This window comes from Vicia villosa, linkage group LG4, assembly GCF_029867415.1.
Source record: "Vicia villosa cultivar HV-30 ecotype Madison, WI linkage group LG4, Vvil1.0, whole genome shotgun sequence".
NCBI classification, from domain to species: domain Eukaryota; kingdom Viridiplantae; phylum Streptophyta; class Magnoliopsida; order Fabales; family Fabaceae; genus Vicia; species Vicia villosa.
In genome coordinates, this window is record NC_081183.1 from 174051333 (window position 1) to 174063085 (window position 11753).

General features: G+C 34.9%; 1 protein-coding gene across 1 annotated transcript; it reads left to right on the top strand.

Annotated features, from left to right (window-relative positions):
* Window positions 1–4210: 4210 nt before the first annotated feature.
* On the top strand, window positions 4211–9266 carry LOC131596012 (NAD kinase 2, chloroplastic-like). Its single transcript, XM_058868559.1, has 8 exons — window positions 4211–4562; window positions 4885–6822; window positions 7001–7122; window positions 7211–7352; window positions 7452–7676; window positions 7836–7910; window positions 8548–8649; window positions 8874–9266. Exons 1-8 carry the CDS (start codon window positions 4326–4328, stop codon window positions 9075–9077), a joined length of 3045 nt encoding a protein of 1014 aa, XP_058724542.1. The 5' UTR covers window positions 4211–4325; the 3' UTR covers window positions 9078–9266.
* Window positions 9267–11753: the final 2487 nt, after the last annotated feature.

An 11753-nucleotide genomic window follows, 5' to 3' on the forward strand; every position in this document is an offset into this window, starting at 1 on the left:
TACCCTTGGAGTGAGTGACTTTAAAACACATAATGTTCAACTTCACTAAGAACCATACTAAACTATTTCACTACATTTTTTAATCTTCCAAACCAAGCTCTTGGAGATTGCTTAAGATCATAAAGATACCCGTGTAGCCTACAAACTATAGTCGATATCCCTCATTGAGCACAAACCCAAATGGTTTCTCCATACATACCCCCTCTTCAAGATCACCATGTAAAAATGCATTTTTGATGTCAAGTTGAGGAAGAGGCCAGCGTCGAATGGTTGCAATGGAGAGAAGAAGTCTAAATGATGCCATCTTGGCTTTAGGCGAAAAGTATCAGTATAATCCAACCAAAAAATTTGAGTGTAACCTTTGGCTGCTAAACGAGCTTTAAATCGATCAATCTTACCATCTAGACCGACCTTCACAAATAAAACCAACCACAATAGACCAAAGACTTTCAAGGGGCTAGAAGAAAAAATTCCCAGGTACTACTTCTTTAGAGAGCACACATCTCGTCAATCATTGTTTGCCTTCACTCAGGGTGAGATAATGCTTCACCTGGAGTGTAAGGAATAGAAATATAAGACAAAGAAGACAAACGGGTATAATGTAAAAGGGAAAGAAGTGATAACATAAGTCAATATAAAGTGGACAGAGATTTCATGTTTGACGTATCCCTTTTCGAAGGGCTATCAAAAGATTGGACTCAGGTTGCAAGATCGAATCCGGTGACGGAGACAATGTTAGAGGAGAGTCTGCAGTAACCTTGGGGGACAAGTATGCTAGACGTTGGGTGACAACGATGATATGTTTATAGTGGTTTAGAAGTGGGAGGTTAAACCATAGTGATATCTAGTGGGCCAGGCTCCCTAGACTGATTTGGAATAATGGTAGACATGACATTAATAATTTCCAGAATATGTATGGGAGTAACTTCTTGAAGGGGTTTCGGAGTTACTTGGATGGACTCAAAATATGAAATAAATTCGATGAAGGTAACATCGGCTGATATGAGGTATCATTGTAGAGCAGTGGAATAACAACGATAGTCTTTTTTGTGATCGATGATAACTAAGAAAGACACACTTAAGTGATCGAGCTGATAATTTATCAAGTCAAGGAGAGAATTCTAAATAAAACATATAGACCCCTTAAGACACGAGGAGGAATTGGGTGAAGGGGGAATGTGGAAAAAGAATAAAGTGAGGTATTTTGTCGTTAAAGAAAAATGAGGGCATGCAGTTTATAAGGTAACATATCGTTACCACAACACCCCCCAGAACCTAAATGGAACATTACCATGGTGAAGTATGGTCCGAGTGGTTTATAGAGATGCCTATTTTTGTGTTAGGCTATCCCATTTTATTTAGGAGTATGAGGGAAAGATGTTTGATGGAGTATATCATTGTTGGACATAAAAGTTTGAAGTTGTCGGAATAAATATTCACGAGAATTATCACTTCTTAAGATACGAATAGACACACCAAACTGAGTTTTTGTTTCTATAAAATTGTTCAAAAATAGAAAATAATTCAAATATATTTTTCATAAAAAAATAACCATGTGCAACGTGAAAATCATCAATAACGGTGACAAAATACCTAGACTCAAGAGTAGATACACTACATGAGGGCCCCCAAACATCAGAGTGAACTAAAGTAAAAGGGGAAGAAGCGCGTTTATTGGCTCGATTGGGAAATTGACTACAAGTGTGTTTCCCTAACTGACACGAATCGCAACGTAGATTAGATACCTTCGATAAACTTGTCACCAACTTTTGTAGTTTGGGAAGACCGAAATGACCTAACCGAACATGGATAGTAAGTGGAGAATCTTTGACTGAGCATGTCTCAGATGACACTGAGAGGTAATAAAGGCCTTGAGACACACATATGTCGCCAATAGTCCTACCCAAACTCCGGTCCTGCAGGGTGACATTACTATTAGTGAATGTGATAATATTATAAAAAGAACGATTTAAACGAATGATTGTGAGTAAATTAAATGGAAAATTAGTTACATAAAGAACAAAGTAACAAAGATAGAAGGTAGAATTTGAACATTACCAGTTCCTTCGAATCAGGCTTGAGAATCATTGAGAAAAGTTATAGTAGGTAAGAAACCATATGTAGAAAGCGAATAGAAAAGACTTTTACTATTCGTAACATGATCACATGGATGAATTTGAATGCATTTGAATGTGAATTTGAATTTAGCATGAAAATATCTCAATTAATTTCAAATTATGATATATTGTGTAATTAAATGAAGTGTGAATGAGAAGTGTGATGAGGAAAAATAAATGTGATCATTTTTTGTCTTTTATGCTCAAAATTTTGACTTTTTATTAAATTTTTGAAATGAATGATGTACGATTAAATTAAAAATGAAATGAATTAAAATGACGATGAAATAATAATTTGGCTTGAATTTTATTCCCATTGAAATTACTATTTTTTGTTTTTTATGTATATGATGCAAAAATGAAAAATAATTCAAAATAATGTGAATATTTTAGTTAACTTTAACATTATTTTTATGTTGATTTTTGTTTTTTTGGTTTTAGCCAACCAGTTTCGATTCACAGTGAACCGACTAATCTAGTTTCGTGGTTCAGAGGGACGACTCAATAGTCAAGTCTTGTTTCCATCAAGAATTGAACTCAGACAGTACCGTGTTGACTTTTGATTTTGAATGATGCAAGATACATATAATAAATGATATGAATTTATTTGGAATGATCCACACCTTGAAATTACTCAAATGATCAAATGTTGACTTTTTGGTATTTTGGTTGACTTTTGATGAAATCATCTTGAAAAGAATAAATTTTATGCATGACATATGATGCATGTAGTGTACTTAGAATATTTTTGCAATTTCAAATGAGGTAACACTTGACCTAATACAAATAATATATAACAATAATTTAAAAATTTTGAGATAAAATTAGGGTACAGACAATTCAGGTAACAAAGATGTTAAGTGACAAATAGAGGTGAGAATAGGCCAGACCAACTAACAGGGACCTACGATCTAGCCAACACAGGCCCAAGTCAGACCAAGCTTTTTTAAATAAAAAAGGCCTAGACTTTTTTATAAGCTATTTAGTTAAAAAAGCTAGGCCCCATACTACAAAAAAAGTCTTTTAAGCCTATCAAAGCGGCCTATATAAATAAATATGAATAATTTCATTATTATAATTATGTTGTATTTTGTACTTTTAATTAAAATACAAAAATAAAACTCGGTTATCTTGAATAGCTTATTAGAATAGGCTGAAAACACCTTATGAACTTTGTCACAAGTTATTTTCATAAATTTTCCTAAACAAATAATCTCACAATAGTTATGCTAATAGATAAGTTCAGACAAGTCAATACAAACAAACTTTAGTACCATTGATCTTTTTGTTTCTTAGTCTATAAAAACATTAAAGGAATTGCATATTTACATATGTTCAAATAAAATAGACTTTTAAGTAGGATAGAAGGCCAATCCGACCTTCAAAAAGGTCAGACCTAGGCCCAAAAATAAGTCTATGATGGGCCAAATATCAAACTTAGACTTTGATATTTTTAACAGGTCAGACTCAGACTTGACAAAACCTAACTTGACTCAGCCTATTCCCACCCCTAGTGACAAAGAATATCAATTTTATAATCCAACTAAATGATAAAATCAACTAAACACATTTTTATTGTTTAATCAGGAAGGATAAGAAATTCAATATGTTCTGTTTTATGGCTATTGTCCAAATATTTTTGACTTTAACAAGTAGTTTTCATAATTCCTTTGTATTATTGATGTCATCTATAATCAATAAATCTTACCATCATAATAATCCTATTAAGATGTAATAAAAATTATCTTTGAATTGAACTTATAATCAAGTAGTGTGAACAAGAATTGAAAATAGTTTTTGACCACAAAGACATCCCAAAATAGAAATTTCAGCGTAAAACATTGTAAACAAAAAGAAAAATATAAAAAAAAGAAAAGAAATCAGAATGAGATTCAGTTGTGGTAACGTGTACCAATGATAGAAGAGAAAATGAAATGGATAACGAGAAAGAAGAAAATAGGAAAAAAAATCCACACAACGCCAACACAAGCATCACATCAAGACGGAACTTCAACCAGACATGTTACCTCCACCACCAAAATTTATTATTATCCCTAACTTTTTTTTTTTTTTTTTTTCATTTTACAAAAAGGAAATTCCTCAAACAAACAAAATAAAATTTAATAAAATGAAAAACACAGCGTTAATTATTATTATTATTCATGAAAAAAGAAAAAAAAGAAGAAGATTGTTAGCTGTTGAACATCAATGGTAGCATGTGTCGACATGGCTTTCCCCGTACTCCTCTCACCTCCTTACCCCTCTTTCTCCAAGCCCGCTTCATTCTTAAGCAACACTAGAACCCCGGGCCTAGGCTCGGGTTTGGGCTCGGGCCTGGGCTTTCAGTTTCAAAGCAAACGAACAAGAATACGCAGACACCTCAAGCTCCTTATCGGCGCTCAACTTTCCAACTCATTCTCTTTCACCTTCGGGCTCGACTCTCCGGTATCTCCTTCTTTTATTTTTGATTATTTTATTTTTATAATGTTTATTGCTTTTGGACCAAATTTTAATTATATAATTAAATTACACACTTTGCGCCTTTTTTTTTTTTTAATTATATAAATTAATTATAAAATAGTGTTTTTGATGTTGATCATAGATTATTACAGTTCTTCATTGTGAAATGAAATTCGACACTGATTTGTGTGATCACAGGATTATTGAATCTAATATTGCTATTAAATTTTAATTTTAAACTGACTTTGTTTATATGCATTAATGAATTCTTAGTACTAACTATTTGCATTTGGTTTTTCCTTTTCAGAATTTGAAATCCTTTCAATCTCATGATCTATCAAAGTTGTCATGGAGGGGACCGGTTCCCGGTGATATTGCCGAAGTCGAGGCATATTGTAGGATCTTTAGAAACTCCGAACGGCTTCATTCTGCGTTAATGGATGCATTATGCAATCCGTTGACTGGAGAATGTAGTGTCTCGTATGAGGTTCCGTCGGACGAGAGGCCTCAACTTGAAGATAAGATAGTTTCTGTGCTCGGATGTATGGTGTCGCTTGTGAATAAAGGGAGGGATGATGTTCTTACGGGGAGGTCGTTAGTTATGAATCCGTTTCATGATGCTGATGATAGCGCGATTGAGGATAAGCTTCCTCCGCTTGCTGTTTTTAGGAGCGAGATGAAAAGGTGTTCGGAGAGTTTACATGTGGCTCTTGAGAATTATTTAGTACCTGATGATGATCGGAGTTTGAACGTGTGGAGGAAACTTCAGAGACTGAAGAATGTTTGTTATGATTCTGGTTTTCCTCGTCGCGAGGGTTATCCTTGTTATACATTGTTTTCTAATTGGAGTCCTGTGTATTTTTCTAGTTCTAAAGATGAAACAGAATCCCAAGACTTAGAAACGGCTTTTTGGACTGGTGGTCAAGTAACCGAAGAAGGACTGAAGTGGTTAATCGATAAAGGATTTAAGACGATTATCGACATCAGAGCCGAGACTGTAAGAGATAATTTCTATCAAGAGGCTGTGAATGATGCTATTTCATCGGGAAAAATTGAGTTAGTGAAAATTCCGGTTGAAGTTATGACTGCACCAACAATGGAACAAGTTGTGAAATTTGCATCTTATGTCTCAGATAGCAGCAAAAGGCCTGTCTATCTTCATAGCAAGGAAGGGGTTTGGAGATCATCTGCCATGGTCTCCCGATGGAGGCAGTACATGACTCGCTCTTCGTCGCAGAATGTTTCTAGTCCACCAATTACTCCCGCTAACATGTCACATTCTACAAATAACTCCGTGAAACTGCAGGATTCTTCTGTGACTGTAGCAAGATCCTCGGTCGAAAACGATATCACTTCATTGCAAGAAAGTTTCGATTCAAAATCCGACACAAGTATCTCTGAAAACGGCTATGATGAAGAACCACAAGGTAATGCAGCCTTAAATGGAATTTCTCCTGATAATACGATATCGGAGACAGATGTCAATGCTGCTAATAAGGAAGGATCTTTTCCAAGTTTTAGCAGCACAATCAACCCTTTAAAAGCTCAAGTTCCTCCTTGTGATATCTTTTCCAAAAATGTGATGTCCAAATTTTTGGGTAGCAGGAAGATCTCATCTCCTGATTATGTCGATTATCGAATTAAAAGGGCAAAATGCTTACCACAATTTAAGAATATGGCTATTAGAGGACTTCAAAGAGATATTATTGTTTCTAATGATGCTGTTGTTGGTCCTGATAGCTTAAATGGATCGGCTCATGTTGATTATCCATCTGGAGAGGCCGAAGTTGGAGTCGGCGGCAATGGGAAGTTAGTGAATGGAAATACTTCTAGTTCTGGTAGGACAGCAACAGTTAACGGATTTAGTCAAGGAGAATTGCATTTCACGGCTAATGCCAATGTCTCCGGCGCTGTAAATAATGATAATGTCACAACTAAATCTCAAAGGGTTGAAGATGGTACAGTTAAGGCTGGGTTAAGTTTATACGATGAAGAATTGAAAACCATTGAAGGCGATATGTGTGCGTCGTCAACGGGAGTTGTAAGGGTTCAGTCAAGAAAAAAAGCAGAGATGTTCTTGGTTCGAACAGATGGGTTTTCTTGTACCAGAGAAAAGGTCACTGAATCTTCTTTAGCTTTCACTCATCCTAGCACCCAGCAACAGATGCTTATGTGGAAGTCTACACCAAAAAATGTGTTATTATTAAAAAAACTCGGGGATGAACTTCTCGAAGAAGCAAAAATGGTAATGATTTTCTTTAACTCTATAATTAATGTATTATACTTTCTTACGCTAATTTTTTCTTCTTTTTATTGTATAGAATACTTCATATTATTTGCAATTGTATAACTATGTTGGAAATATATATGACAGTTTTGTATAGGTTCTCATTCTCAGTCCAGTTTCTATATCTAATCTGCAGGTTGCTACTTTTCTACATCACCAAGAGAAAATGAATGTAATTGTGGAACCTGATGTGCATGATGTTTTTGCTAGAATGTCAGGTTTTGGATTTGTACAAACCTTCTACAGCCATGATACCAGGTACTGGAATTTGAAATTGTAAATTTGTGTGAACACGCTTCATTTTAAAGCATTTTTGTTTCCTTATAAAGCTACTCCTTTGATTCAGCGATCTACACGAGAGAGTAGATTTTGTTGCATGCTTAGGGGGAGATGGTGTTATACTGCATGCGTCAAATCTTTTCAGAGACGCTGTTCCTCCTATTGTATCATTCAACCTTGGTTCCCTTGGTTTTCTGACTTCTCATAGTGTAAGCTTTTCAAAATCATAATTTATTTGATCATTAAATAATAAGGTACCTTTGATTCAATGTCATTTGTTTCACTTTCATTCTGCTCTATGTATGTAGTTTGACGACTTCAAACAAGACTTAAGACAAGTCATTCATGGAAATACATCACGGGACGGTGTCTACATTACTCTTAGGATGCGTCTCCGATGTGAAATTTTTCGTAAAGGTAAAGCAATGCCGGGGAAAGTATTTGATATCCTCAACGAGGTGGTTGTCGATCGGGGTTCTAATCCATACCTTTCAAAGATTGAATGCTATGAACATGATCGACTTATAACCAAAGTGAGTTCTATTATATTTGTATAATGTATGCTCTAAATTCTATGCCTAGTTTGCATTCAATGATGGAACAGTCAATTTTTAAAATTTCATCTCAAAACAACTTTATTATGCAGCACTATACCTTCTATATGACAAATGTCAACATGTCTTGTCTTTCAGGTACAAGGTGATGGAGTCATCGTTGCCACCCCTACGGGAAGTACTGCCTATTCTACTGCTGCTGGAGGTTCCATGGTAAGTTTGTAATTGAGTTTTTTTTTTTACTATGAAAATATTAGATTTATTGGCCTGGTATCTAATGGTCACAAGATTTTATCCACATCACTCTGAGCAATATGAATCCAGTAAAACAGAAGCAAGTTCCTTGGCAAATTCAAATATCCAGTGGTTGTATGTAAAGCAAAAGTAATAATGTTTCAAACGTCAAGACTTCAAACTTAGTAAGATGTTGTTAGACGACTTAGCTGGCCTCCAAAGTCTCAACTTTTCCATCAAACATAGTGTTACAGCCAAACGGGCTAGAGGAGATTATGCATTTGAATCCTTACATTATTTTGACCTAGTTAGAAACTTAGAATGATGAAATTATATTGGTATTGATGTGAATGAATGATATGTTGTGAGTTATTAGGAAGACAAAAAATTGATCTATATTTATGCTAAATTACCAATACTAGACTCCTAAATCTTAATTCAATACAGAAACAAATAATGATGTATATAAAAAGATCGGCATGAGTAAGGTAATAGTACAGTATATGAATCAATGTTATAATGTTATCTAATGGACATAAGAAAATATGTTGCTTTATTCAGCAATTTATCATTTCAGTCCTTGATGTTATTATCTAATGGTAAACTAAAACCGCAGGTCCATCCAAACGTTCCCTGCATATTATTTACCCCAATCTGCCCACATTCGCTGTCATTTAGACCAGTCATACTTCCAGATTCTGCTCGATTAGAATTAAAGGTGAAGTTAATCATTCTCTGCGGTAAACAAATCGTATTGGATATAAATTTCATGTTTTATTACTATTAGTCTTCTAGCCAGAATATGTTTCCCTTTTTAACCTATTTGCTAAGTTTGTCTTGGCTGCATTAATTGAGTTATGAGTTTGGATCTAGGCATTTATTTGAAATTAACATTTTATGGCTTAGCTAAGGATATGATTACATGGTGTTTGTTCATAACAGATTCCAGAAGATGCTAGAAGTAACGCGTGGGTTTCGTTTGATGGAAAGAGAAGACAACAGCTCTCAAGAGGAGACTCAGTCCGAATACATATGAGTGAGCATCCCCTCCCAACTGTTAACAAGTTTGACCAGACAGGCGATTGGTTCCGTAGTTTGATTCGTTGCCTAAATTGGAATGAGAGGCTTGATCAAAAGGCGCTATAATGCAGACAAGGATTGTAAAATTACTGTACAGATTACTTAAGTAAGAGGAGATACCACTACCATTATATTGCATTGGCTTCCATTGTAAAGATAGGGTTTGCCAATGGTTTTCCAACATGTTATAATGGCAATATTCAGTTGTATATACAAACTTTTTAAGAAAGAAATATATTGTTTATATTAGAAGTAGCTCATTGTTTCATCTGAATATATACAGTCATGCCTCAACCCTCCATTCTTGTGTTTTCATCTTAATCTTTCATTAAGGAAATAGTTAGTTGAGTTAGTTGAAAGTGAAAGCCAGGTTACTTAGTTGACAAACTATCTTTTGTAGTTGGTGTCTTTGGTGTCGTTATTTTAGTTAGGAGAGAGATTGATGATTAAAATTAATTATTTTGATGAGTGAATGGTTTGTTAAGAAAGAGATAGAGAAAATTGTCCTAAGTGGAAGAGGGATGTTGATGCAAAATTAATATATTTCCCTCGCATGCTTTTGGCTTTTGTAAGTGTAGGAGAATTCTTTTTCTTAATTATAACCCTAGTTTTTTTTAATATATAAAAACAATTAATATTTTTGAAAAATATATAAAATGCTTAAAACCTGAATATTAGAAATAGAGGGATTATAATTTAGAATTTTGTAATATTAGAAATAGAGGGATTATAATTTAGAATTTTGGTTAGCAAATCATTTGTCTAGTAGGTGGTATATATCTAACTTATTAATATATTTAGAGTTAAAATTTAGGACATTGACGGTATAAAATTTTACACTGTTATCCAATAGAAAGTTACCAATCTATCATACTATAAAATTGTATTTAAAATAAAAGAATAGTTTAGTGGGATACATGATAGTAATTGGTTGACAGTCGATGCATCATCCATTTTGGTGTTAATTACCTTTTTAGTTTTGACAAGTTTGCCAAGTGTCAACATATTAGACTACATGCTATTTTTAATTATTACTATATTAAGTAATGTTTCAAATTCTGCAAATGGACATTGAAAAATGGAAAGTCATTTTCATTTTTTAGGTGAACTATTCATTTTTCTCTTGTCTCAATTTTTTTTTGAAATAATAGACTGATATATTAAATCAAAAAACAGTGATTACAAAGCACCCTATAGGTCCAGCTAAACAAAATAGACTAAAGATCCATAGCTATAGCATTAAGCATGCAATATGAGGTCTAAGCTTAATACTACCCCACCTACGGTACACAATCATCTCAATTATGTTTTCAGCTACCTTATAACTATCAATGAATTTCCCAAATGTGACACAGTTCCTATAATACCAGACTCCATGTATTGTCTCAGCAATAGCCAACTGAAGAAGAGCAGCCCTCACTGTTTTCCTTTTACAAGCCTGTATCAACCATCTAAGCTCATCACTCCACACTCTTGCTTCATGATTGATGCCAAGCCAATCCAAGACCTCCTGCCAGATGTCTCGAATTGGGTTATAGTAAAAAAAGAGATGATCTATGGTTTCCTTATGCGTACAGAAGCAACATGTCGAATAATCCACCACACCAAATCGCTTCAATCTTTGTCTCGTTGCCAATTTTCCATGACAAGCCAAGCAAAGTGTAAACAATGCTTTTGGTCTTGCTTTGTTCCCACAAAATAATCGATACCATGGTACAGGTGTTTCATTTGAGCACAGATGTTTGTAAACGACTTTGGTTTTGAAACACTGCAGCTGACTCCAATCTTGCAAGCCCATGGCAACCTCCTTCTGTCTCAGAATAGCCTTTAAGATCCAGGACTGATTCTCTTTCTCCTCCGCCTGCATAATGTTAAGGCCTTTCATATAAAAGCTATCAATCCATCGCACCCACAGATTGTCCTTTTTCCTGCTGAGATTCCAGAGAAGTTTCAGCATAGCAATATCACTACATAACTGCAAATCCAGAATATTCAGGCCTCCAAATTTTCGAGGTTTACACATAGTATACAAAGCAATAGGGCTCTTCCTTTTAATGGCAGCACCACCTGTCCAAACAAAAAATCTACAAATTGCATTTATATGGTTAATGATATGCTTTGGTAAAGGTAGACATTGTAACCAATAGTTAGCCGTGGAGAAACAAACACTTTTAACTAGTTGGATTTTCCCAGCATAACTTTGGAGTTTACTACTCCAATGAGTTATCCTGGACACAATCTTCGTAATGAGGGGCATGTATTGATGAATTTCCAATCTTTTGCTTTTCATTGGGATCCCCAGGTACTTGAAGGGTAATCTTCCCTCCTGAAAAGTAGTTTATTCTTTGATTTTGATCCTGGTTCCTTCATCCACACCACCAAAGAAAACCCTGCATTTTCTAGGGTTTATAATCAGACCTGTAGAGGCAGAGAAAGCCTGTAAAACCTTTAATAAAGAGCCAACAGATGCAGTATCCCCTCTTGAAAAGATTAAGACATCATCAACAAAGGCTAGGTGAGTAAACCCTAGTGCTTTGCATTTACCGTGATATTTGAAGGAAGGCTCGAGCTGCATCCTGCACAGTAATCTATTTAGGTACTCCATCATTAGAACAAAGAGGATAGGGGAGAGAGGACCCCCCTGTCTGATTCCCCACTTAGCTGGCATAAGTTTAGTATACACTCCATTCACATTAAACCTATATGATATTGTCTTTACTGTGATCATTATCCACTGAATAA